Source organism: Dipodomys merriami, unplaced genomic scaffold, assembly GCF_024711535.1.
Source record: "Dipodomys merriami isolate MVZ:Mamm:240054 unplaced genomic scaffold, mDipMer1.0.p SCAF_2, whole genome shotgun sequence".
Taxonomy (NCBI): domain Eukaryota; kingdom Metazoa; phylum Chordata; class Mammalia; order Rodentia; family Heteromyidae; genus Dipodomys; species Dipodomys merriami.
Window position 1 is genome coordinate 80,664,427 of NW_027203381.1, and position 27,977 is coordinate 80,692,403.

General features: G+C 40.7%; 1 protein-coding gene across 1 annotated transcript in view; it reads right to left on the reverse strand.

The window, feature by feature from the left end:
• Positions 1 to 24: 24 nt before the first annotated feature.
• The window catches only part of CUNH3orf52 (chromosome unknown C3orf52 homolog), a 29,602-nt gene continuing 1,649 nt past the window's right edge, over positions 25 to 27,977 (reverse strand). The window contains exons 2-6 of the mRNA XM_070030263.1: positions 19,761 to 19,890; positions 11,683 to 11,810; positions 7,956 to 8,026; positions 4,385 to 4,566; positions 25 to 3,682 (exon numbers count right to left, since the gene is read on the reverse strand). Of these exons, the coding sequence (XP_069886364.1) occupies positions 3,678 to 3,682; positions 4,385 to 4,566; positions 7,956 to 8,026; positions 11,683 to 11,810; positions 19,761 to 19,890 (516 nt within the window). The 3' untranslated portion in view covers positions 25 to 3,677. The remainder of the gene's footprint in view (positions 3,683 to 4,384; positions 4,567 to 7,955; positions 8,027 to 11,682; positions 11,811 to 19,760; positions 19,891 to 27,977) is intronic.

Here is a 27,977-nt window from a genome sequence, read left to right on the forward strand (position 1 = left end):
ATATTTTCTTTAAAATTTCTAGAATTATATTTATTCCTAAATCTCAGCAAAGTATGGTCCATCATCCATTTTGTAGATAAAGTATTATTACAATACAACCATACTTATTTGTTTACATAATATCTATGGTTGCTCAAATACAGTAGATTGTTTCTGTATTTGTGTCCTCTACTTGCCATTTTTATTTAACTCACAGCCATTTTCCTAGTTCTAGAGGCATTAAAATAGCAAATAGATTGCTGAAACAAACATTAGATTTATTATATATTTGGTTACTATTTTGTTCTCAGAGCTAAATAACTTAACTATTTAAAATGCATGGAGGGTAGAGATAGTTTTGTGATAAATCATTTGCCTAAAATACATAAAATTATATATAAATATACATATGTATACATATATATATATATATATATAGAGAGAGAGAGAGAGAGAGAGAGAGAGAGAGAGAGAGAGAAAGCACATGCCCAATGAGGACAAATCCAGTGGTTTGAAGTTGACAGAGTCAACCAGGTTTTGTTGATTCTTCAACCAGTTGATGGTCAGTAAGAGCTGACCACATTTCATTATCTTGATATTTACTAGTTTCCTATTTATAGCAGATTTTTTTAAACAGGAAATCTTTAGCCAGAATTTACTCTGGTTCAAAGGGAGGTGTTTTGGGTGGCAGGGAATATTGTTTAAGATATATCATGGCCTATGAAGAATAGTATTGGACTCAAGATAATTATCAGTGATTCAAATTCTCTTTCTCCTCTGCATCCTTGAGTTAATTTCCACAAGCTTTGTTTTCCATCCATAAGAGAATAATCTTATCCATGTAAATCATCTGTCATAGACTCTGAATATAAATGAGCAAATCAAAGAGTAAAGCGAAACAAAAATATTTTATAATGTATGGAGACAAACATGCTGACAAATTTGATGATCCAGGGCTACTTAGCAACCCCCCAGCAAGGCAGAAACACAAAACCAGTGGGTTTATCCTGAAATTTTTCACATGGATGCTAAAACTCTATGGAAGTTAGTTTTGGTGAAACATTCCCAGTACAATATGATAAGCTAGATTTATTTGAGTCTTATCTTGTGAAAACTACCTGCCCCAGATGGAATGTACTTCTTTTCAGGATCATATTAAGTACAAATAGTTAACCAAGATCAAATTAAGTATAAATTCTTGGCCAAAAAAATCATCTTATACTGAAATTAGGAGGATTATAAAAGGGTATTATTATTTTTTAACAGAAGAGGTAGTTGATAGGGCTTCAAAATACCTGCTCTGATATGTACATAATTTGTTAGTCAAAAATAACAATAATTTAAAAGAAAAATGAAAAAATCTATATAGCATATACCATATAGATTTCTGTAAGTTTTTTTTTAAATAGGTGGATGACTCTCTCAAGATTGTGGGGAAGTCTTCTGCTCTTTTAAAAAATGTTCTGTAGGTCTTTAGTTTGTACCTCTTCATCTATTCCCATGATTCAGGGGTTGGGTGTTTTGATAGCATCTCAGGTCTCAAGCTGCATTCAATTTTCTTTAGTATTTTCCCTGTGTCTGACTAATCTACTTCTGACCTATCTTCAATCCTTGATGTTTTATTCCACTCTATTAGCAAGTATTTGAACTAAGCTTTTATTTGCTTACTGAGTTTTTCGTTACTCTGCAGATACTTGTTGAAATCATATGATACACTAGGTTTTAGACTCATTATTAAGATCCGGGGTTCCTAAAAACCCATCTCTTGTAACAAAATAGTTTATATGTAAGTGTATTTTTTCCCCAAATTCCTCAAAATGCTTCTATCACACAGATTAATTCTTTCCATACCAATCGTGCCCAAAATCCCAATCCTGGAAAGTTCTGGAAAGTTCTACAGCTTTCAAGTGGTCAAAACCAAAGGCAAGGTATTTCTATCTCGGTGCTTTCCAAAGGAGAAGCAAAGAATAAAGCCATATTCCACTCTCTAGAACTGAACAACCTCATGCTTCCAGCTCTGACCCTGGTCTTGCCAGAGAGGAACTTACTTGAGGAAGAAGGAATGGCTAGCCTTTTCTTGGTTGCCCTGAAACATATTGATGGACCCTGACCAGACTGGCTTACCCTGCTCTTTTTAACTCAGAAGATGAAGCTGCCTTTAGGGATGAAAAGATCTCTTCTAAGACCATGTCCCACAAGAAACTGCTTGCCCAAAGTATCCTGGAATATGAACACCTAACAGGCAAGTGTGACTGTAAAAATTTTTTAAAAATCATTTACTGTACATGTTTTACATATTAAAACATGTACACAAAAAGATTCTTCATTAAAACATCATTATTTTTAAAATGTACAGATACAATAAGGTTCACATTTGACATGTAAAAAAATAAAGAGGAAGAAGAGAAATTCACTAGTTTCATTTCTTTAAGGAACTATCCTTATAAAGAGACAATGAGTTAAAACATAAACATCTTCTAATTAAATACAAAAGCAATTTTACATTGAACCTGATCTACATCACAAGGAGCTCAAGTCAAATCTGTACTCTGATGTATTAATACACATCTGCTTCTCACACTAACTTCCATGTACAGCTAACTTAACTGAACTATGAGGGGGTTAGGAAATCTCTTATTATATGACCATAAGATCCTGGAAATTTTATAGCAAGGCTATAACAAAGTGAATATTCTGCTCTCTCATGGCCCACAATTCTATATTCATAGATGACTGATACAGTCATTGACACCCTGTCAATGATGGGTACAAAAAATTTATTTCAAAAAGACAGGAGTCTTCCTATTTCACAACCATCTTCAGTAAGTCACAGCCAGGAAGTGTCCTGAAGACATTGAGACCTGCAGGTAGGCTGGTGACACCAGGCAGCCACAGCCAAAGAGACTTATGGGTAGCTGAGGTTAACTAGTCTTGATTCTCTGATGGAAGTTTTATAAACATGTACCTGGAATTACAATTCAAAATGATGGTAGGCTTAGAACTCACAGGGATCCATGTTCCAAAAGAGTTCAGGAGTCCTGATAACAATGAAGAGATGCAAAATAATTAAGAAATATCTATCTTGTGTATATATATGTGTATGTTTGTACATAAAAAAATAAATAGTGACAGCCTAAGACTGGTTGCTATGATACCCAGGTACAGGATGTGGAAGAAGATACAGCTACATTGTATATATTGTACAAAGGGACTTCCTTTTCCTCATAGCTTGGCTTAGAGATGAATCAAAGATACTAGTGGGAGAAGAGAAGAATGATTTCAGCAAACAATGGACTCAGTTCTCCTTCATGTGGACACTTGCTTCTCTCTACCCCACCAGCAAACCAACAGGATCATACCTAAAGCAAGGCAGTGTGTCACCTTGCATCCACATGTGCATAGAGATGGCTAGCACTTCACACTGTGGAGCCTGCCCCCACCCATCCCTCTCACACCATCTGTCTTCTTGATCTTGTCAAAACTGGACCCAGCTGGAGCAGCGCTAGAGCCACTCTGTGGATATGGAGTCACACTTCCTATCTGTGCAGAATTAGGAGGAAAGACAGTCTCCACCTTGGGGTCACTGCCAGGTACTTCTATGTTAATCCACAGGATCTTCTGTGCAAAGCAAAATGAGTTCTCTTCATTCCAAATCTCAGTGGAGCACTGATTTCTAAACTAGATCAACCCAGATGATTTCATTCTGAAAGGAAAATGTGGATAAACAACAAAAAAATCATTAATTTTAAAAACTAAAATTACATAACATTTAAATTTTTATCTGGGTTCACCACGTTTGAACAGAAAGTCTTAGATCAATAGCAATGCTTGTTCTGAACAGAGGAAGTTTATTCTAATCAATGTACATGCACACATATGGACACACACATACACTGCACACCCTTCAAAGGGTAAACAGCATTTATCTCTTGCCTATTTGCTTTGTTATGATAATAAATATCATGATAAATAACATTTAATGTGGGCTTTTAGAGACTGAGTACACTCTAACATTTAATCCTGTTCTGTAATCTAACCATAACAGTACTTCAAAAGCCTTAGTGTTTTAAACTGCGTGCTAGAGAAGTTCTGACAAAGGAAATGGCGTGAGGTGCCTGACTAAAATGGAGATGTGGTAGAAGGCCTAACAGACACTCACAAGGAAAGGCCCCTGCTTAATAACAGAGTTCTCAAACTTCATACTGTAGTTCTTCCACACTTTTCTCCACTATTCTGGCTACATGTCCCCAGAATACAGAGCAAAATAACATGGACTGTGTGGCTGAGGACACAGGTGAATGATTAAACACAGTACAAGCCACCATTTGCCAAATCAAAACAGCTATACCCAGTGTGTCCACTTGTTTGTTATCCCAGCTCTGACTTCTTTGCTTTCTCTACTTACCGTACAGGAGGAGAGATTCCGGACCAAGCCCCAGACTCTCACAGCCCGGAACCTTCTGATCATGGAAATCCTGTAGCACAATGCCCAGTACTAACTCCTCACTCATCATATATCTCATAAAACTGTGATCTTCCTCTGGAATCATAAATCGCAGGTGATAGGTTACTGTGGCATTCTCACCACTGAAAGCCAAACCAAATAGAAATGTTTCAAAAAGTTTTTAAAAAAAAAAAGCAAACAAGAAAACAGAATTACAGTTAAACTCAGGAAATCATTTCTAGCAATAAAATAACACCTGTTTCATCCCAAATCTTCCAGGAAACCACAGGCTCACATGCAACTTCTGCCTCCTTATTCCTTAGGAGTTCACTGAGACCATCAAAGAGAGAGGTCCAACCCAGCTACTTCCCAAGAAGGTGGAAGGTGGTTGTGTTGTTCATCCTGTTCCCAGCCTCTCATCCTCTAAGGCAAGCCAGGGAGTTGTCTTCTCCTCACATATTCCCATGCTCCCTACTCTCATTGCTGTCCCCAGATGTATGTGGAAGATGCACAGTTTAACTAGTTTGGGGTTTATTCTGGAAATGTTTATGGAAAGACTCAAAGCTACCTACCAAGAGCTTCCAAAGTCCCAGTGATTTTCCTGTGCACCACTGGCAAATCAGACCTCCTACAACTATTTCCAAAATGAGAAACCATTTCCATTCTGGAGACCAACCCACCCCAAGGTAGATGGACAAGATGTTTGGCTCTCATTGTTGGGGCTGAAGGAAATTCTAAACCCTTTCATCTTCTTAGAGCAAGTTTTCCCCACCTCCCATTTTCAGAGTAGAAGTAACCATAGCCCTGTCCTTAGTGATTAGTACCTTAAACTGCTCTATAAATGCTACCTCATCTGCATCTTGGTGTTTTTTGGCTATTTTTTTCCACAATTATCCTATTGCTTTCGTCCAGTGGACTCAGACTAAGAACCATTAATAAAATAATTAACAAGAAGTGACATCTGAGAGTATTCCCCAAGGGCGTATTTCGTAATGATTCCAGTCCCAACATCAATCAAGCCACTGCCCTGCTCAAGACAGTCAATGAGCTCCATCTTGTGGCCAGAGGTCACATCAGCCAACAATCTTAAGTTTCATAACCAGCTGACAATCCCATTTGAAAAACCCCACTAAAGCCAACATCCTGTTGAAAAAATGAATAAGAGAGCTTAGACTCACAGTTTCAAGAATGCTACCAAAGTCATTCTGAAAATAAAATACACGTCCAAACTCCAATCCAGTTACCACAGTTTTCAGGTATAACCATTATCCTCTGGATGCTGCTCTTTAATTATTACTAATGATAGGCAACATGTGGACAGACAATCAGCCTTCATTTTCACTGGGAAGCATTTAGGCTAACTCATGAAAAGGATGGAGCATATTAAAAATTAAGAGGAAATTTTCTAAAGAAAATTGAACCAGACATAGTGACTCAAACCTATAATCCTAGCTACAGAAATGGTAGAGATTGCAGAGGTGGAAGATCAAGGTTCAAGGCCAGCCCAAGAAGAAAAATTTGTGATCTGGAGTCAAACATGGATTGAAGTTGTGGAGTGGGAGGGAAGAGAGGGGGGAAACCAAAGGAGGAGGTAACAATGCTTGATAGGAAATGTACTCATTACCTTGCTCATGTATCTGTAACCTCTCTGTACAGTATTTTCACAATAATAAAACATATTTAAAAAAGAAAAGTTTGTGATTCCAACCATGCACAGTGGCATGCAGCTGTCATCTCCAGAGACAAGGGGGAACACATGTAGGAGGATCACAGTCCAGGCTAGGTGGTACAGAAAGCAAGACCCTACTTTAAAAATAACTAATGCAAAGGGCTGAAGTCCAGCTCAAGTGATAGATCGCCTGCTTAGCCAGCACAAGACTCTGAGTTCAATCCCTTAGCACAGGCAAAAAAGTATGTGTATTATATACACATGTATATAATATACAACATATGTATATAGTGTATATGTGTGTCTATATATAATGTACAAATATGTGCAGATACATATATATAAATATACACATATATGTATATATATGTATGCAGAAAAATGGTTAATTTTGTAGAGGAGAATGCTAGTGGGGATGCAGGAGAAAGAAGGCAGAACACAGTTATCCTATGTGTCTTTATATTTTTAATAATATTCAAAGAGAATATACTCTTGAATTACTTGTTCTCCTTAAAGGCAAAAGGAAGCACATAATTGTCACTTTGATCACATCACTATCTGACATCTATTTCTACTTTTGCCTTTAATTTATTTGGGCACCTGCTGTTAAGCAGGCATTGTTCGTGTGGGACCTGCTTCTGCTCTCTCCACTGTACCTGATTTGAATCATACAATCTGGGCTTCTCTAATATGGTTTTCTCCCTTTTTTTTTTTACAGTATGAACTCAATGTTTTATTAAACATAGATTTTTTTCTGCAGAGCATATTTGCTTTCTTTTTTATTATTATCTTAAAGTAATTGTACAGAGGGGTTGTTATTCAACAAAGTTTATGAAAACTGCATCTGGATCAATGGTACCCCTTTCAACATCCTCCCCATCCCTCCCAATCCAACCCTTCCCTCAATTTCCTTAATTGTGTAGGATATGCGTTGAATTTTTTTTTTTTGGGGGGGGGGGGTCCGGTCATGGGGCCTGAACTCTGGGCCTGGGCACTGTCCCTCACCTCTTCAGCTCAAGGCTAGCGTTCTACCACTTGAGCCACAGCGCCACTTCCGGCTTTTTTCTTTTTGCTTATGTGGTGATGAGGAATCGAACCCAGGGCCTCAGGCATGCAAGGCAAGCACTCTACTACTGAGCCACCTTCCCAGCCCATATGCATTGAATTTTATGACTGCATTCTCCACACTCTCTCTCTATTACCTTTCCCTTTCCCTCTCCCCTCAATCCCACTCTCCCTCTTTCGAGTACCTGCCTTCTGGTGTTTATTTTGTTGGACTGTGAGTTAGCCTTTCTAGATAATTACACTTTTGAGTTCTCCCCTGAATCTACTATAATTCGGGTAATACACTTATGTACACTTGGATTCCACCCTGAAGCAATTATTTGTATTTTTATAAATTAATTCTAGGTTCCACATATTGAGAGAAAATATGTATCCTTCATCTCTCTGGGTTTGATTCATTTCACTTAACATGGGTTTTTTTTTTTTTCCAAATCCTTCCATTTCTTTGCAAATGATGCAATATCATTCCTTCTAATGGATGAGTATAATTCCACTGTGTATATATACCACATTTTCTTGATTCATTTGTCCATTGAGGGACATCTGGGCTGATTCCATACTTTTGTTATGTTGAAAAGTACTACAGTCATCTTTTCTTTTTGGTAAAAGAAGAAAGTTGAGCAAGGTGATTCCCAAAGGACATCCCAGGATTGATGCTGCATGATTCTATAGTTGGTCCCTTCCTGCTTTGATGCTCAGGGGAGTACTCATGTATAAATGGTGTGGGGCAGACAGATTGGTGGGTATGGGTGGTGTTCTTTCCAGAAAAGAGCAAAATGTAATGCTCTACGCTCTTACCTGAAGTCTGCTATTTCAGCCAAGATGAAATATCGACTCAGAGATGGTGATTTACTGTACACCTCTGTGAGCTAAACAGGAAGAAAATAACCATGTTACTTATGACCATCATACATATCACCTGGCAAAGTAAAACTACTCTGGAACAAGAAAGATCTCTCTCTTGCTAGGAGTTTACCTTTCTAAGGCTCTGGATAGTGTAAGTGAGCCTACAACAAACCAAAGCTCAAGTTCTACTGATTATAAAGAACCTCATTAATAAGGTCCAAGTGACTGGCTGGGAGTTCTGAATTTATCTTATGAGTTGTACAGACACTTCAAGGCCTTGGTTCTGAGCATGGGCAGTGATCGGCAGCTGGAACCCACACAGGCCTCATAGGGAAAGGAGGGGAAAAAAGCATGAAAGAGGCTGTGAGGGTGGGACATAAGGACAGGCCGCTGAGCACGAAGGCAATCATGGCCATGGAGTCTTTCTGCCTTCTATTAGAGCTTCATTGAAAACAGAAGCAGCCATGTTGGGCCACAGATGCTGCTCTGTCCTTGCCAAAGGGATAGAGCAGGGGCTGTAAAGATATAGAGACTTTGTTTTATGCTTGAAATATTGCACTCATCATACAAATAGAAGAATATGTTAGGAGCATGCCTTTACATTTTACTATACAGGCAGATGCTTTGTAATTTATGGTATAGTGATTTCCCAAAAAGCCTATTGTAAGCTGAAAAATCTCAAAAACTGAAAATACATTTAATACACATAACTTACCCAACACTGTAGCTTAGTCCAGCTTACATCACGCATGCTCAGAGCATTTATATTAGCCCAAAGTAGGGAAGAGTCACCTAACACAGCCTATAGTAAAGTGTTATAGTAAAGTGTTGAATATGTCATGTCATCTATTGAATACTTTCTGGAAGAAAAAACAGAATGGCTGCATGCATGTGCTATCACACCACCATAAAGACTGAAAAATCACAAACTGAGAGTGGAGGACTGCCTTTGTTAATTTTTTTTGTGGGGGGGGGTCCAGTCGGGGGCCTGAACTCTGGGCCTGGGCGCTGTCCCTCAGCTCTTCAGCTCAAGGCTAGCGCTCTACCACTTGAGCCACAGCGCCACGTCCGGCTTTTTTCTTTTTGCTTATGTGGTGCTGAGGAATAGAACCCAGGGCCTCATGCATGCAAGGCAAGCGCTCTACTACTGAGCCATCTTCCCTGCCCCATCCTTTGTTAATTTTTTACTTTATTTTAGGAAACAAATTAAGTGGCTCCAACACATTATTTGATTTTTTCTCTCTCTCTGTCCATCAACTAGTAGTAACTCACTCTTTCTTAGCATCTATTTGTAAATTACTGCTTCTTTATGTAGACATGACAATATATTATTTTCCTTTTTGTTTATAGTAAGGTAAAAAGACTTTCTTCTAAGACTTTGTTATTGTTGTTGAGACAAGGTCCGACTGTGTTGTCAAGGCAGGTCTCAAACTCAAGTGATCCTCCTACCTCCGTCCCTTTAGCAGCTGGGACTAACACCATAGGCCACTATGCCCAGCATGAGATTTTCTTCTCCTTCTTTGCTCAGATTCATTTATAAGATGCATCTCAATGGAGGGAAGTCAGTCAAACTCCTGCACAGATTCCATGAAACAATGATTGCAGCTCATTACACCCCTTCTGATGGCTCTCCGCTTAGCTTTCAAGCAATCATCTTTGAATTCCCCTCTGCTCCTTTCATTGTCAGTGTAAGAGTTTCCTGGGAGCACACATCAAGAAAAAGAATTGCTGGCTCCAAGGCACGTACAGCAGCAGCCCAGCCAAGCCATGCCAATGCTCTTCATTGTCCTTTCCTCCCAGCAATGGAGACATGTTCTAAACTAGCCACATCCAACTGCACTATGAAGGTGTAGTGCCATCACTTTATCCAATAGCAAGCATTGAAACATACCAACAGCAGCAGTGCCCTATCAGAAGCTTGCTTTGTCTCTTTCCCAGACCCAAAGGGAATCGGCCATGCACTACCACTCATTTAGCAACTCAACAGCTGACCACTCAGTCTCTCAAAGGTAAAGAAGATGGACTAATAGAAACTCCAGAACTGGGAAAGTTCAGAATGAACGATGAGGGGGATGAAAGATGTAATAAAAAGATAAAAGCTGAGAAGGAAAGACACTATAAGGAGATTGCTGCACTTTTGCTTAGCAGTGCAAAACCCCTACATGAAAAAAGTAAGCAGGAGGTTTCCTCTTGCTTGTTACTGAGCAACTTGTTCTGGAAAGTAGTGGAAGGAAAGAAGGGAACAAGAAGGAGAAGGAGGAAGTTAAACTTGGACTGACCACCATGAGATACAGACTCTTGAGATAAGAGGAGAGAGGAGAAGGAGGAAGAAGTGAAGGAAGAAGAGGAGAAGGAGGAAGAGAAAGAACAAGGTGAAGAGGAAGAAGAAGAGGGAAGAGGGAGAGGAAGAAAGAGAAGGAGGAAGAAGAATATAGAAAAAAGGAGGAGAAGAAGGAGGAGGAGGAGGAGAAGAAAGAAGAAAACGAGGAGGAGGAGGAGGAAGAGGAGGAAGTCATTAATGAAATTCTAGGTCTGGTATGAACAACCCTGCCAACAGCCCTCATGCTCTGGCTTCAGCACCACCATTGTGCATCAAGGCTCATTCTCCTTCATTTCCCACCCCACAAATGATGTTGCTATCCATCTACCTTGGAGCCTTGGAATACAGTCTCCCTTACCCCGACTCAACCCATCACTGAGTCCTGTTGAGTGAGCATGCCTCTTACATCTCACTTAAATCCTCTGCTTTCCTCTCAAACTTGCCTTAACTCAGGCCTCCCTCCTCTTCATCTGGATGGCTATAATACATTCTACCCAGTCTCTTCCTCAACTCTTTCCCACCATTACACAGAAAGGCTAAAACTAGAATCTAGCTATATCAGTCAGATAATAAACATCTTTTAGCTACCAAAGAGAAGGAAAATGTGCATGACTTGACCCCTATTTTCCTCTTCAGCTTCACCAGTAAAAGTCCCACCAACAGCATGCTCAGGTACAGCACACAGCTTCGCAGAACTCTGTGTGCCCCACGTTCTTTGACCTTGAGCATTCCAGCCAAATACCACCTCCTGCAAGAGGCCCTGCATGCATTCATCTCCACCTCACACAATTAGACACCCTCCTCTGAGAATGTAAACACAGCAGGCATGTCAATAATAGCTTACACTTGTAATCCTAGCAACTCAGTTCGAAGCCTGACCATGCAGAATGATCCATGAGACTCATCTCCAATTAACCAGCAAAAAGCTGGAAGTAGAAGTGTGGTGGTTCAAGTGGTGTAATACCAAGCTTTGAGCAAAAAACCCAAGTGAGAGTTGGGCCTTGAGTTCAATCCCTAGTACTGGCATCATCATCATCATCATCATTATCATCATCATCATCCACACTACATTTCCTCACAATGGTTGAATCACTGAGGATACAAACCCTATGCTCTGGCATTTGGTGTGCTGCCTACCATGTCAGATTCTCAATGAACACTACAGGTTGGAACAGCATGAAAAAACAAAGCACTGTCAGGAGGCAGACCGCTCAATGCCAAGGCTCTTTCCTTCTTACTCTATTTCTGCTAACGTCTAGGGAAAGAAATGAAGCTACTCTGCAAGTACATGCAATTAGTCTAGCAGAACTCAGAGTGTACTGCTAAGAACTCTGTAAATGGCTTGTAAGGCATACTTACTCTTTCAGTGAGCAGGTGAGGCAATCCCTCTTCAGCAACACACTCCTCCGGAATCTTTAGCATCATGAAGAAGGTTTTGTTTGATGATAATTCAAGTGTTTCATGTTCATCTTCATCTACATAAGTTACTGAAGAGTGGGAGTGAGAATAAAAATAAAAGTAAACACAGAGGAGAATTCATTTCTTTATCCCGCTGGCTTCTCTACTTAAGCCTAATGTTGAGTACTCATCATTAACCCAGCAAGCAAGTATACACAGAAATGTGTTTTTCACTTCATAAAATGTAACAAAAATGTAACTGCCTCCTCCATTATGATGATAAAAAAAAAGTTTGCTGGTTTTGTTCAAAGGGATCTCAGATACTATGGTATACAGACTGAAGAAAAATCCAGAAGGAAAGACAGGAAAGAATAAAATATTCCTTGTTAAACGGAACCTGTGCCTTAGCTATGTACACAGGTGTCACAGCAAATGCTGGGATACATCAAGGGTTGGTGTCTTGGGAAGTGATAGCCAGCACTGCCACAGAACCACCTTCCAGCTCTGTGTAATGGAAGCGCATGGGAAGAAAGTGGCTTCATCAATTAGAAAAGGGCCATGACAGCATATGCCATGATGACTCCCTAGGAGACAGGGCATGGACATGAAGTCATCGGCTCTACCCTAGGCCCTAGTGGAGTGGAATGTTGACTCACTGTTTGCAGAAAGGAAGCCAAACTGTACTCAGAGCCCGAGGGCCTGCAGAGATTACGTTCGTGGGACCATGGCTTCTGGGTTGCATGTGTTCTAATGACTATTCAGCTAACTGATTTTAAAGCAGTGAGTGTTGGAAAGAAACCACACTCAGCAGAAGCTGGCACTGGTGTGCTCATTCCCCTCCCTGGGCTTCACGCCAGCCTCATAGGCTAGGGGGCTGCCTCTCTACTCTGAGAAAGGCGTGGGTGGGAGCTAGGGACCCACGGCCTTTCCCCTCAAGTTTCATGATTCAAAACTAGCAAAATCAGACTCTTTCCATTGACTATGAAAAACTATCATGGAATAAGTTGAATGTTTGTAATGTCAAAAAAAAGAACTATATTTATTCCCTGAGAAACTCTAGAAATAAAAGGTACTAGGAACAAGGAATATGCAGAGAAGAGTTAACTCAGAAAGCCTGAGAATGCCGGCCTTCCCTGAGGAGGGTGGGCCATTTCCTACTTCCTTTCCTGGAGTATGAAATTTGGCCCATTAGGCAGAGGCTGCCTCTGTGATACCCCCACACACACACTGCAATGACAGCCTGGATACTAGATATTACCACAACATTATCTCATATGTGTTGTTGCAGCTTATTGCAGTAAAATAAAATTGAGTCCTGTTCAACGCCACTGGGAAAGAACTCTATAAAGCTGGCACCTAGTTTCCTTTGGAAGTTGCTGTAATGAAACCGTTGAGTTAATATATCTTTTTAGTGGGAAAAATCTGAATCATCAGCTTAACTTCTGCTAAGTCTTGTGAGCTCTAACACCTCACTGAATCTAGGACTTTCAGGAACCTCAAGCATGGAGATTTATCCTTACATCCTTTCTTGTTGTATGTGATTACATGACTTTGTTTGCTAGTAAGACTTAGACTTTTGTAGAAGAAAAAAACTGTAAACCATAAAAAGCCTAACAACAAAATAAGCTCTGATAACCCTTTGTTATGTTTTGAATCTTAGTCATCCACCGAATGTTCACATATTAAGTCTTCTGCTCTGGAGGATGATGCTTTTGGAATCTTCAGGAGGCTGAGCCTCTTGAAAGCCAGCCAGAAGTGGGTACTCTAGCCTCCATGTCTGCTAACAGCTTCATCAGATTTCTCAGTCTCTAGAACTGTGAGAAATAAATTTCTTCTTTCTAAGCTACCGGATTTATGGTACTTTGTTATAACACCCCAAGGAGAGTAAGATGAGATACAAAGGAATAATAGTTTCATACAGTTAATGATTGAGATGATCTTAGTTATTTTAAGGTAGAGAGTCTAACAAAGAGTATCACTAAAAGAGGAAAATTATGCAATTATACATCTAGGAATTCTCTCCTAGAGGGTATAGATGCTGCCTTGGTAGTCAATAAGCTTTCCAAGGGGAAACATGAAGAATGAAATAGAATTGAATCCATGTCTCATGCACCCACCATGAGGAGATAAAAAAGGAAAAATAACAACAAAAAAGATCTGAAGTCCAGGAGTTAAGTACAATAGAGCAAACAGAGAGGAAGAAAGAAAATGGGGGAAAGGTTGGAATTCATAATCAGCAATTGCTAGTACTCTAATGGGTTTGATAAGCACAAAATAGAAGCCAAGCATCCATGTTCCATCCTACAATCCTAGATACTCAGGTGACTGAGATCTGAGGATTGTGATTCAAAGCCAGCCTGTGCAGGAAAGTTTGTGAAATTCTCATCTCCAGTTCACCACCAACATGTCAAAAATGGAGCTGCAACTTAAGTGGTAGAGTGCCAACCTTAAGCACTAAAGCTCAGAGACAGTGGCCAGGCCTGAGTTCAAGTGGACTGGCACAAAACTAAAAACAACAACAAAAAGAACAATGTAAAAGAGAAATGGATACAAGAGGTTTAGGAGCAAGCAGGAGACATGATCCAAATATTGATTTCTTTCTAGAAGTTTTCTAGTGAAAGGAGTGAGAGGAAAAACATCTAAAGGAAGTAGCAAAAAAAAAAAAAAAAAAAAAGTCCTGCAGAAAGCTTCTTTGAAGGCAAGATGATGCCAACCTCTTAAAACCTGAGAATCACCTACAGATGTTCAGAGATGGAGAGACACCTGAGTGTTGCACTGGAAGCTGGAAGAGATTCTGTTGAAATAGGGAAGGACTTCAGTCTTAGAGAAAGGGAAACCCTTCAGATATGTAAGAGAAAAATGCCCTAGTGAAATGGTGCAGATCCTCCAACGCGGTAGGTCTACAGAATCACCTGAAGAACTCAATAGGGTAAAGCTTGTTAAAGCAAGTCTGCTAGGATTTCCCCATGAGTCACCCTGCACCAGGAAGCATGGCCAAGTGAAAACTGTCAGTGTAAAGACTGATCTGAAAGGATGTAGTTCTTCTTCTCAACTGAAAGGGAAAAGAAATCCATTCAACACATTACCTAGAAAGTCACTACTTATACCTCAGTACCATGTCATCTATTTTCATGAGAACACTGTAATTTATTGAATGAGTCAGGCATGTATATATATATATATATATATATATCATATTATATTTTGAAATATCTACTGGTTTGTCACAACACTTTCTTTAACAAGGTGTTTACCTAGAGTATCCCTACACCCAGGCACAGAGAACCCTTAAAGAAGCTGAAATGGGTCTCCAAAATATCCAAAAGAAACACACACACACACACACACACACACACACACACACACACACACACACACACACACACACACTTCAGTGTCAAGCCAGGCATGGTAGCTGTAATTCCACCTGACTTTTTCAGTGATTTGTCAAAATGATCTCAATATAACCTCAAAACCATAGAGGTAAGCTACAGGATTGTTATGACTTAGATATGAAAAGCTACACATAGGCTCATGTTGTTGAAGGCTTGGTCCCCAGCAGATGACACTATTTGGGAGGTTCTGGAAACTTCAGAAGATGGAACCAAACAGAGGAAATAGGTCATAGGATGTAGGATCTTTGGGGTATCTTGTCCTAGGCCTCTTCCTGATTCTTCCATCTCTCATGAAGTGAACAGCTCCCTGCCCCCACAAACTCCCACCATCACGATGTTGTGTCCAAGCACACCAGGCCAAGAGAATATGGACTGGACCTTCAGAAACTGCCAATCAAAATAAATCATTCTTCCTTTAAGTTGTGTGTGTCAGGAATTTTGCCACAGCAATACAAAATTAATTTTCTAAAAGACTATTTCAAAAATCTAATGTTAAATTATTTTTAAAATGCAAGAAAGTGATGAAAATACAACAAAATGTTTAATGTTAGATGAGTTATAGGTAACTGCACATCCATTGTTTTTAAATCCAAATCTGCTTAGTTGACATTTTTCATTATACTATCTCTCTCCATGAAGGCCCAAACAACTGAAAGCTGAGATGCCAAGTAAAAGTATTTTCCTGATTAAAAAAAAAAAAATCACCCTCTCTTACATAAATTCACAATCAAATTAAAAGTGCAATTGTACTGCAAGTATTAAAATTTTATTCCCTGCCAGGTGCAGATGACTCAGGCCTATAATCCTAGCTACTCAGGAGGCTGAGATCTGAGGATAATGATTCAAAGCCAGCCCAGGCAGGAAAGGCTGTAAGACTCTTATTTCCAGTTAACCGCCAGGAAAGCAGAAGTGGCATGGCTCAAAGTGGTAGAGTGCTAGCCTTGAGAAAAAAAGAACCCAGGGATGGGGCTGGGAATGTGGCTTAGTGGTAATGTACTTGCCTAGCATGCATAAAGCCCTGGGTTCCATTCCTCAGTACCACATACACAGAAAAAGCCAAAAGTGGCTCTGTGGCTCAAATGGTAGAGTGCTAGCCTTGAGCAAAAGAAGCTCAGTGATAATGCCCAGGCCCTGAGTTCAAGTCCCAGGACTGGGGGAGTGAGGGGGAAAGGAACCCAGGGACAGCACCCAGTCCCTGGGTTCAATCCCCATGAACCCTTCCCCCCCAAAAAAAGAAAATTTCATTCCCTGAATACTACTGTGAGACTTTTCATGGCTCAGGAAAAACAATCAAGGGCAATGGAGTTCACCTCTACAAACTGTTCTTTGTGAGCTGAAAAAGTCAGATGATTTTTTGAGAACGGAAGACAGATCTAGGCTCTTGGGATTTTGATCCTGAATATTAAACTCCCTAGATCTGTTTTGTGAGATAGATCAGCTAGCTTTGAGAATTCATCCACTAGTTATGATAGGACAAGAGTACATGGTGAGTCAGCCTCAGTTTCAACAACCCCATGTAGGAGGTGATGTAAAAAGGGAGTGGCCATGATCATAACAATCCATTGCCTTCAGTGTGACAGAAGGAAAAGCGTGTTTTATTAGCTCTGCCCAGCAGGTCCTCCAACCCACTTAGAAACTAAATAAGCATGGCTCCTGCCTGAGAAACACATGGGCTGTCATACAAGTATTTAAGAAGTACCAAATCTTGAGACAGGAAATAAAGGAATCATAGGAGATTGAAAGATCATTGTGGTCACTCAGATCTGTCCCTAGAGAGACCCTGGAGCTCTGAGTCTTTGCTGTCACTTAGTGACCATATGCTACTGAGAGACTCAGTCCATTCCAATCCCCTCCCCACGGAAAGCAAGTTTCCTTCTTCACTATTCAGAGATAGAAACAATTGCCCACTGGAGGGTGCTGTGTTTATTAAGCATCATATTTTTTAAAGTTATTAGACTAAATTAATTATTTAAATGGTTTTAATGTGATATGCATATAATGTGCTTCAATCAAATGCAACCTATCTTACTCCTATATATTACTCTTCTTAATGCTTGTCTTCCTCCTTCTCCCTCTTTTTAACAGTTTTCAGTGAGTTTTATTATTAATATATTTTAATCACCTCCACCCACTATCACTCTCTCTTTTTTCCATTCTTTCCTCCCACTGGTCTCTCCCCTGGAAAGTCCCCCTTTAAAATGACATCATGTAATTATTATTTTAGATATAGATTCTACATTTGAAGATAATGAACCACAAACTCCTTCAAAAAGCTAAAAATCATTTTTAAAATCGGAAGCACCCTAAAGCAAGGCTACATCCTGCAGCCATTAAAAAATATTATATTCAGCCAGGTGCTGGTGGTTGCACACCTGTAATCCTTGTTACTCAGGAGGCTGAGATCTGAGGTTCTCTGTTCAAAGCCAGCTTGCCCATGAAAGTCTATGAAACTTATCTCCAATAAACTACTCAGAGAAAGCCAGAAATGGCACTGTGGCTCCTGGTGGTAGAATGCTACCCTTCAGCAAAAGAGGCTCAGGCCCATAGTTCAAGCCTCAGGACCAGAGCTCAAGCCTCAAGACCAACTCCTTCCCCTCACCTCATCCACCCCAAAAAGAATTGTGAATTGTTCCATGTAGCAATAAATAATGACTAGATATGACATTAAAGTCCTAAAGGTAGGCCATAGTCCATTTTTTTAAAAAACTGATCATAAAATATTTTAAATAATTTAAAGTTAATTAGTTAAAAAGTACTTTGGAACTAGGCACCAGTGGCTCATGCCTGTAATCCTAGCCACTCAGGAGGCTGAGATCTGAGGACTGCAGTTCAAAGCCAGTCTGGGCAAGAAAGTCCATGAAACTCTTATCTCCAATTAACCACACACACACACATACACACACACACACAACAACAACAACAACAACAACAAAACAAACAAAAAAGCCTAAAAGTAGAGCTGTATCAAGCCCCAGGACTGGCAAAAAAAAAAAAATACTTTGGACTTTTTTTAATGTAAAAAAAAGAATAGAGGGGGAAATGTTGATAAATCTATTAACTATATGAGTAGGTCTAATCAGTAATTGAATATGTGTTGTCTTTAAATTCAAAATAAAAGGTAAAATGAAAGAATATGTGAAGTATATCCCTAGCGAGATTTATTTTTGTTTCATACACACAAACAATACAAATACAATTAATTCTAAAAATAAGTTAAAATAATGGCAGCTTATAGACACTCTACAGAATTTTAAACTCAATATATTATTCATTATTTTATCAAATACATTACATGAACAAGTAGTTTAAGGATTCAGATGGACCTGTTGCAACAATGAGAAGTACAAAATGTCATGTCAAAACCAGCTTTACAATGTCGGTGTGTGGGGGGGAGGGGGGTATAATTGGGTGGGGGGAGGGGGGTAAAATTGGGTGGGGGGAGGGGGGAGGCGGGGAAGGGAAGTGAAGGGTAAACAAAGGAGGAGGCTGCAATGCTTGGTAAGAAATGTATGTATTATCCTGCCCATGTAATTGTAGCCCCCCTGTACAGTATGTTCTCAAATAAAATAAAAAAAAAAAACTCAAAAAAAAAAAATACATTACATGAATGTCATAATCTTTTTCCTACTTACAATAGGATTTCAACCTAGGCAGGTGCTCTATTACTTGAACCAGGCCTCTAGACTGTTTTGCTCTGGTTATTATTGGGAAAGGATCTCATTTTCTGTCCAGGATTGCCTGGACAATAATAGTACAAACCAGGGATGACTGGTGCATAGCACCATGTGCATATTTTTCTGGTAAGATGAAATCTCGCCAATTGAACTGCCTGAACTGGCCTGGAACCTGGATCCTCCAGATCTCAGTCTTCGGCATGGCTGAGATGGTAGGCATGGACCACTACACCCACATGAGACAGGCTCTCATAGACCTTTTCTCCAAGGCTAGCCTAGAACTGTGATCCACCCAAACTCTACTTTTCAAGTAGCTAGGATTACAGGCATGAGACACTGACACTGGGAGAGTTATTTTGACTGAAAAAAAAAAAAAAAAACAGAAGAAGAAAAGTTCAAATAAACAGGTACTAAAATGTAATCATTCAAGCCAGAAGTAGTGGGGAACTCAGGAGGCTAAGGAAAGATGGTTGTGAGTTCACGAAAGGCCAGACCTTACCAGGGTGCCAGTGGCTCATGCCTGTAATCCTAGCTACTCAGGAGGCTGAGATCTGAGGATCACCATTCAAAGCCAGACTGGGTAGGAAAGTCCGTGAGACACTTATCTCCAATAAACCACTAGAAAACCGGAAGTGACTCAAGCAGTAGCCTGCTCACAACAACCACCAAAACAAAAAAACAATTTCAAAATCCAATGATCAGACTATCGTCTCCATACTTCTAGTGATAAGACAAATAATAAACAATATACAAAAACAAAAACATATATACACACACACACACACACACACACACACACACACACACACACACACACATGTCCTATCCACACAACATAATCAAAGCCAGGTTTCAACTCATGGTATAAAGAGAGAAATAGCAATGAGTGCGTTCTTCATTTTAGTGTAAGTTACGAGCATGAAACAAGTTCTTTACATATGGCAACTTAGACAAAATGAAATTCTCTTACCTCCAGTGAGAAATAGGCCCAGAATGATCACTATAATGAAGCCTACAAAAATGGAGACGATAGCCATCCACAGTTTGCACCGTCCAACCAGGTTCCTGTTGCAGGCACTCCAGGGGCTCTTCTTGGTAGCCTAGAAAGCAAAGAAAGAGAGTGAGGCCGGCATGTTGTTACAACAAACATTCTCAAATACTTGGGGATAGCAAAACAGAAATAAAAACACCTAGGTCCTGACCTCCAGGGGTTATCCTCTCCTGAGTCCATGTTATGAAAAGATACATGAGAGGACCAGAATGGAACCTCACAATGAAGTTAGCAAGAAAATGACCTGGGGACTCTGAGGTAGAAAGAATGAGGAAAACTTTTTTTTTTTTGGGGGGGGAGGGTGGGCGGTCCGGTCATGGGGCCTGAACTCTGGGCCTGGGCGCTGTCCCTCATCAATTCAGCTCAAGGCTAGTACTCTACCACTTGGGCCACAGCGCCACTTCCAGCTTTTTTCTTTTTTTGCTTATGTGGTGCTGAGGAATCGAACCCAGGGCCTCATGCATGCAAGGCAAGTGTTCTACCACTGAGCCACCTTCCCAGCCCCGAATGAGGAGAACTTGGAGAGGATTTTTTGTTTTACAATTTATATGCATACATATATTTTCTTTTTAACTGACACAATAGATTTATGTATTTATGGGGTTCAGCATCCTATTTTAATACCTCTGTACCACATGTAATGACCTGGGAAACTGGTATGTCTGTCACTTTGTATATTTATCCTTCCTACTAGCTATTTTGAAATAAACAATGAACTGTTGTCAACCACAGTTACCCTACTGTGATCACTACTATTCTTCTACTTCTATGGAACCAAAGGATTTTACCTTCCACGTGTGAAACCTTGCAATATTCGTATTTTGTGTGTGCATGAAGAATAAATTTAAAGACATGTCAATCCCAGGAAACAGAGTCTTTAGAGTTGATTTATAATGGAACCGCCAAAAGACTAGCCTGAGAATTGGAATGTGGATGTCAGAGACAAGTAATGAAAACTAAGCTTGGAGAGTGGAGGGTTGGCACATATTCCAGAAGATTTGTCTGTATAAGTCAATTTTCTCTCACTGTCACAAAATACCCAAGAAAATTAGCTGAAAGGAGGAAAAGTTTAGTTTGGTTTATGGTTGAAGAGCTTTGACTCCATGGCCTCCATTCTCAAGGATCTGTGGTAAGGCAGGACATCATGGCCGCTGCAGTGTGTTACAGAAAAGGCTGCCTTTCTCACGGTGGCCAAGGAAACAATGCAGAGGGAAAACAAAGCCAAGGGTTGTATGCCCTTCAGGGTAAACCCCTACAACCTACTCCCTATAGGTAGGCTCTACCTATGACTAATCATCCCAAGAATGCCAGGAAATTATGAAACCATCTATGAATCAACCCATTGGCAAGATCTGAGCCATCATAATCCAATCGCTGTACAAAAGCTCCAGTCTGAACACTGCTGCAATGAGGATGAAACCCTCAATATGAGACTTTGGGGGGCATTGAGAGTCAAGCCACACCAGTACAACTGTGGCCACAGAACGTTGGGCATCATTTCAGATGTGCTGGTAACCCACTGAGGGTTTCTCTTAATCAATAGAAAAACGATGTGTGTTTAAAAGCTAAAAGACTGCTGTAGCCAAAATTCTTTTTTTTTTTTTTTTGGGTCCAGTTGTGGGGCCTGAACTCTGGGCCTGCGCGCTGTCCCTCAGCTCTTCAGCTCAAGGCTAGCACTCTACCACTTGAGCCATAGCGCCACTTCCGGCTTTTTCCTTTTTGCTTATGTGGTGCTGGGGAATCGAACCCAGGGCGTCAGGCATGCAAGGCAAGCGCTCTACCACTGAGCCACCTTCCCAGCCCTGTAGCCAAAATTCTATGTAAAACAAGGACTAGAAAGAAAAACAAAGAGACAGACTCAAGGGATAGTAGAAAATAGTGATGTAGTAGAGGGTCATCAAAAAAACAACAACAAAAAAAAAACTACTCACAGTTGTATGGTCCACCCTGAGAAGGCAGAGCAGACTCATCCCTCTTCTTGGTTAAGTCTCCACCCAGTACCTGTGTCACCTAGGTAACTGACACACTTGGAGACAGTCAGCCCCCCACCTCCCTGAGGTCACATCTGTATCCGGTGTGGCCATACCTTCTTCCACCCCTGGCCTTGATAAGTCTGGCTTGGCTGTGGTTTGACCCTTTTTTATTCCCGCTGCAGGCTCTTCCAACTGGACCAGAGGCAGCCTGCAAATAAACCTTTCCCTGCTGCTCTCTTTCCCTGGCTGCCAATTTAATTTACCTAACAACAGTGGCTATGGTTGGTTCATGGAGTACCTGTCACTGAACCCCCACAGCCCTTTGAGGTCTGCACCAGCTCATTTCAAGCAGGCAGTGAAGACAGTCGGGATTCATCCCTGTGGTGTTATTACTGCAAACTTTTCATACATTCCCTTTTGCGCACAGCCTCCCAGCATCACTGGATAGATGGCCCAGGTCATGGCATTCCAGGTCATGAGTGTGCCTGGCTGCTTTGAAAAGGCCAGGCAACTCTGTGACTCTTGAATGGCTCTAGGACTCCCCTACTTCCCACTAAGCCATTAGGTGATGCCTACAGGTAACCATGGCCAACACCCGGATTCTGATTCAAGTCCCTCTTTTTTTTTTTTTTTTTAATTTTTTTATTGTAAAGATTCTATACAGAGGGTTACAGTTACATGAGTGGGGTAATGAGTACACTTCCTCTTGAACATTGTTACCCCCTCCATTGTTTTCTCCCTACCATCCCCTCCCTCCCTCCCTTCCCCAAGGTTCTTTTTTTTTTTTTTTTGATTGTGATTAAGTGATTACTTAATTTCCGGAAATTCACAGTATTGTGGAATAATGATGCTCATTTAAAGTCACACGTTCATTCTAACTTTCCTGGAGCAAATTGTCTATCACAGTCTGTAATATATAACGGTGTTCAAGTCCCTCTTAAAGGTAGACTTCGGGCAAGCTATGAACACCTGTAAGCTCTAGTGGTCTTGTCTTTAAAATATTGATGTTTTTTAGTGGGATAATATCCCACGAAACCCACCATAAATTGAAAATATTGTAGATGAAAATTCATTTGATGTAGCTACCCTGATGGCCATCATAGCTTGGCAACACAGCATGATGTGGAATATCACTCGCTCATGGGAGATGTGCCTAGCTGTGGCTGCCCGCCATCGCAATACACTACCCATGTTCTCCCGGCACTAGTGGAGGAAAAGATCAGAAGTCTAAACTCACAGTGCCATTTCTACTGAATAGTGATGTCATTTTTCCCTCATCACTCCTGTTGCAAATTTACAAATGAAACCATGGAAACTTATGGCCCACTCTATATAAATACTGAAATAGGCTCACGTGTCCATTGTAAAAGCTACAGATAATATATACAAAGCATCTGCTAAGCAAATACCCAGGGGGTTGGAAAGACAATTGCTTTTCCAGCATTCTTAGGAGAGCTCATATATCCCACAAAGTAACAAGTACTCCAGAAGGTTCACTGTTAAACTGACACTTCCTTTCTTTTCTCTCATCTTTACTTCGGTGGAGGCCATCATTAGAAACACTAGCACTAACTACATTTCACACTGTCTCAGAGGGTTTTTCAGTGTTGGCACACATCAGAATCCCTTGCGGGGTGGGGGAGCGGGGAATTTTACCAACAGGCACCTGTATCCAAGGAACTAGAACAAGGGGCAGTAAGAGCAATCCCTGGATTGTCCTTTTAAACCTCCCCAGTGAAGCAACTACCAGGGCAGAGACCCCTGATCTCAAGCCTCCTCACACTTTATGGCCCAGTGCAGGCTTCCTCCATTCCCACCCACCCCATTGCTGTCGCCACTAACATTCCTGTCTGGTTTAGTGTTCAAATACAAACAGAGACCAGCCTTATCTTCCAGGGTAAATTGAAACCACTTAGAGGAAGGAGTGTTCTTGAACTTCCCTGTTCTGTATCTCACAGCCAGACTCTCTACAGGGAACAGGCCCTTGAAAAATGTATTGCTTCGAGGCAAAACTTTGAAAATGACTAGAGAGGAGATGGAGTTTCTAAGGGTTGGGCTCTCAGGGCTAGCAGGTCACAGTGTACAGAGGGACAGAAGAAAACTGTCTCAAGTGATTCTCTGGGGCCTAGGAACAGAGCCACCATTCACCCACACTCAAGACTGTAGAACTATGCCAAAGCAAAGAGCTTACAAAGACCTGTGGAAAGCTGGGTGCTGGTGGCGATTAAGCCTGTAATCCTAGCTACTCAGGAGACTAAGATCTGAGGATTATAGTTCAAAGCCAGTCTGGGCAGGAAAGTCTGAGTAACTCTTAGCTCCAAATAACCATCATAAAACTTGAAGTGGTGTTGTGGCTCATAGTGATTGAGTGGTACCCTTGAACAAAAAGCAAAGGGACAGTGCTCAAGCCCCGAGTTCAAGAGAAACCTACGGAAAAAGAAGTCACAGTGCAAAGAATCAAACTTCAGGAGACAGAGGACCATCACCCCTCTTACTAAGCTCCTGAGACCAAATGTCTTCATGTTATTTTCAGTCTTTACATAAGAAGCAGCCAGACATAATGACTAACACAAAGCATAAACACAAGAACCAAGAATGAATGTCATTGTTACAGGTACCTTCATTGGGGCTATCTCAGATATCAAATATTAGGACTCTGATGGTGTGGGTAGATCACTAAGTACTTCATGGTATCTTGAAGCAACTCAGGTCAGGATTCTACAATCCTCTGAAAGAAATCCCCTTCCTTTCCAGCCCACACTCATCCTCCTATAGCCTGGCAATTTCATGTCCTGTTCCTAGCTCTAAGAGAAAGACCACTGCTCTTGTCCCTCCCCCATGATTCATTTTCACAGATTTCAAGTCATTATAAAACATCCCACGTGCCATTCCCAACAAAACAACAGAGTATAACACTTCTTGGTTGTTTACAGGAAACAAAGGGAAACAAAGTCCTGAAGCTATACAGTAGATGCAAGCTACCTATGCTGTCTGAGTAACCCTTCAGAATCACATCACACAAACTTGCTGCCTCCTTCACTGGCTTCTTCCTCCTTTGCCCAAATTCTAGGTCATAAGAGGACACAGACAGGTTCTTCCACTCGGTTTCTTTCGGAGCTAATACTCACTGTACCTTACCTCCTAGAACTGCATTAGATAGAGCTGGGATTTTCAGGGCTTTCTTCTGCACACTTCCCTATCAGATGATCACATCTCTTTTCAGGGAAAGGCCTAAATCCCAACACATGATCCTGCCACAGCGGCAGTCATCTCTATTGCTAGGATCTGAAAAGTTTACTATTGTGGCTCAATTAGAAGCAGGTTTATACAGATGAGGAAAATATTTCTTAGATCATAGGAAAATCTATATGTGTTGGTCTTCCTTGTGGCATTTAATCCATTTGACCCAAACACCAAAGATCCAAAGAACCAGTTGATTCTAATCTTGGACAACTAGTAGTGAGATTAGCAAGTAGAGGTTTTAGCTAGCTCATTCAGTAAGTCTTGCTTGCTTCCAGACTATCAATGTACTGGTTTGTTATTTTAATGATGCTCCCATCATTTAAAGTGTCCTTGGGAATTCTAGGTGAAGGTTCCCATAATGGGCCATAAAAGAAACCAGTTTCCTGGGGTTGGAGGCATGGTTCAGTTGGTAGAGCAAAGCTAATGAATGAAAGTCTCAGGTACTAAATTCTAGTCTTGGACCTTAAAAAAGAAAGAAACCAAGAGAGAAAGAAAAAAAAGAAAGAAAGAGAGAGATAAAAGAGTGAGAGGAAGGAAGGTAGAAAGGAAGGAAGGAAGGAAGGAAAGAAAGAAAGAAAGAAAGAAAGAAAAGGGAGGAAGGAAGGAAGGAAGGAAGGAGGGAAAAAGAAGGAAGGATTGTTGAATCAAGAATGTACTTTGAAGGCATAACCAATAAAGAAAAAAAAGGTACTGTTTTTTCAAAAAAAAAAAAAAAGGAAGGAACGAAAGGAGAGGGAGAGAGAGAGAGAGAGAGAAAGAGAGAGAGAAGAAAACCAGTCTCCCTTTCTGCAGTCTCCCTTTCTGGTTTTTGAGCTAATAATATTGATGTATGTTTGATATAGGAATTGGGCAGGGAATTTGAACACCTGATGAATGAGAACCACAGTTTGGCAGTTGATAAGGAATTATATATGGGCTGCTGATACTAACAGAATGGCTTATAACATGTAGCAAGGTCTTACTGAGCCTTAGTCTCTGGAGACCCACAGAAAATAGTAGCCCCAGTCTGACAATCTAACACCAAGTCTCACACCAACCCTGACTTGTGGGAGGAATTAATGACAGACAGCCCAGTCTCTGAGAGTTAATGACACATAACCCAGTTTTCTAGACCAGTCATTCCCATCTTTGAAGACCCCAATAAAAGCTTGAGATCTTGGGACTTGCAGTCCAGGGTTCATTCTTTCATCTGCCCACCCTCCTGGGGGAAGACACACTTCAGTTTTGCATTCATAAACTTGCCCCACCCAACCTTCATCTCAGCACAACAGAAACAATGCCTGGGCTCAGCTGCCCAGTGCTTCTCCTAGTAACATCCTAATAAAAGTGTTGCTTCTACTTGACTGTCTTGGTAAATTCTTTCATCAAACCACAATGCTAATGTCCCCAACAATGCTTATAGTGACAGCAGGCCCAATGGAGTTTAGTGCCTTTCCCTCCTAAGCCCTAAAGACAGATCAAAAAAGGAAGAAAATTTCTTTCAAATGACTTCATGTACTCCCTTAGTCCAGCACTTCCAAGTAGGAAGATACCCACAATGGGGGTGACTTCTTCCCAGCAACTTTAGGACTGTCCCTTCCCTAGCATCTAGCCACTGTCTGGCATGCAATTGCTCCATCAGCCAACTGTGCCAGTCAACTCTTCATACTTTACTTAAACTATATAACTATAAGACTTATCTCAGGCTTAATTGTAGAGTGCTTGCCTCGCATGCACGAAGCCCTGATGTTTGATTCCTCAGTACCACATAAACAGAAAAAGCCAGATGTGGTCCTGTGCTCAAGTGGTAAAGTGCTAGCCTTGAGTAAAAGAAGCTCAGAGACAGTGCCCAGGCCCTAAGTTCAAGTCCCAGGACTAGCAAAAAAAAAAAAAAAAAAAGACTTATCTCAAAAAATTAGTGATACAGGGCTGGGAAGGTGGCTCAGTGGTAGAGCGCTTGCCTTGGATGCATGAGGCCCTCAGTTCGATTCCTCAGCACCACATAAGCAAAAAGAAAAAAGCCAGAAGTGGTGCTGTGGCTCAAGTGGTAGAGCACTAGCCTTGAGCTGAAGAGCTGAGGGACAGCGCCCAGGCCCAGAGTTCAGGCCCCACGACCAGACCCCCCCCAAAAAAAATTAGTAATACAGTTTACAATTTGTAATTTAGGCAACTATACTGATATATTCATAGTCAGATAAATAAGTAGATAATAGGTAATACACAGAATCAATGGAAAGAACATAGGCCTAAGTCCTCAGAAACCTGAGTTAAAACATCAGAGACAGCACTGGGAGAAGCTGAGCATCTGGGGAGTTTTTCTGAGTCTCACTTTCTTCCCTCACTTCCTCTCCTCCATCTGTCAAATAAGAAAACTAACAGTTCAGATGCTATGATAATTAAGTTTGTTTACTTATCCACATGTATTTCATGCACAGTAGGTACAAAACATGCTAAATGAAAACAAATGGGCTTAAGCTACATCTCAAAACTGGAAATCATATTCTTACAAAGTTTAAAAATCATCACACTAAATTCTCAAGTTTCTAACTGGAAATATCTCAAAGCTTCCAGACTCAAAAGAAAATGTTTTTCAAGTATCTGAATCTTGGGTTTATGCTAGCCAACACTGAATGGACTTATGTTAATTATCAAGTTGCAATATACTTTATTCTCTAGAACCAGAGAATGACTAGAACATTGGGTGAAGGGGGGGTTGTTCTGTTGGTTTGTTTTATTTGTATTCCTTCTCCTTTTAGAAGTTCCCCTGTTCACATATTTCTAGAATGTTTTCAAAGTTCTCATATAGCCCTTACCTTTGCTCCAATCTGCCAGTCTCCATAGCTTTCCTATTTCGTGACCTACAAATCTCAATTACAAGGAAGTCTATACTATCTGTACACATCTGACTAACAAGAAAGTAATTAGTGCATGGAAGAATAAT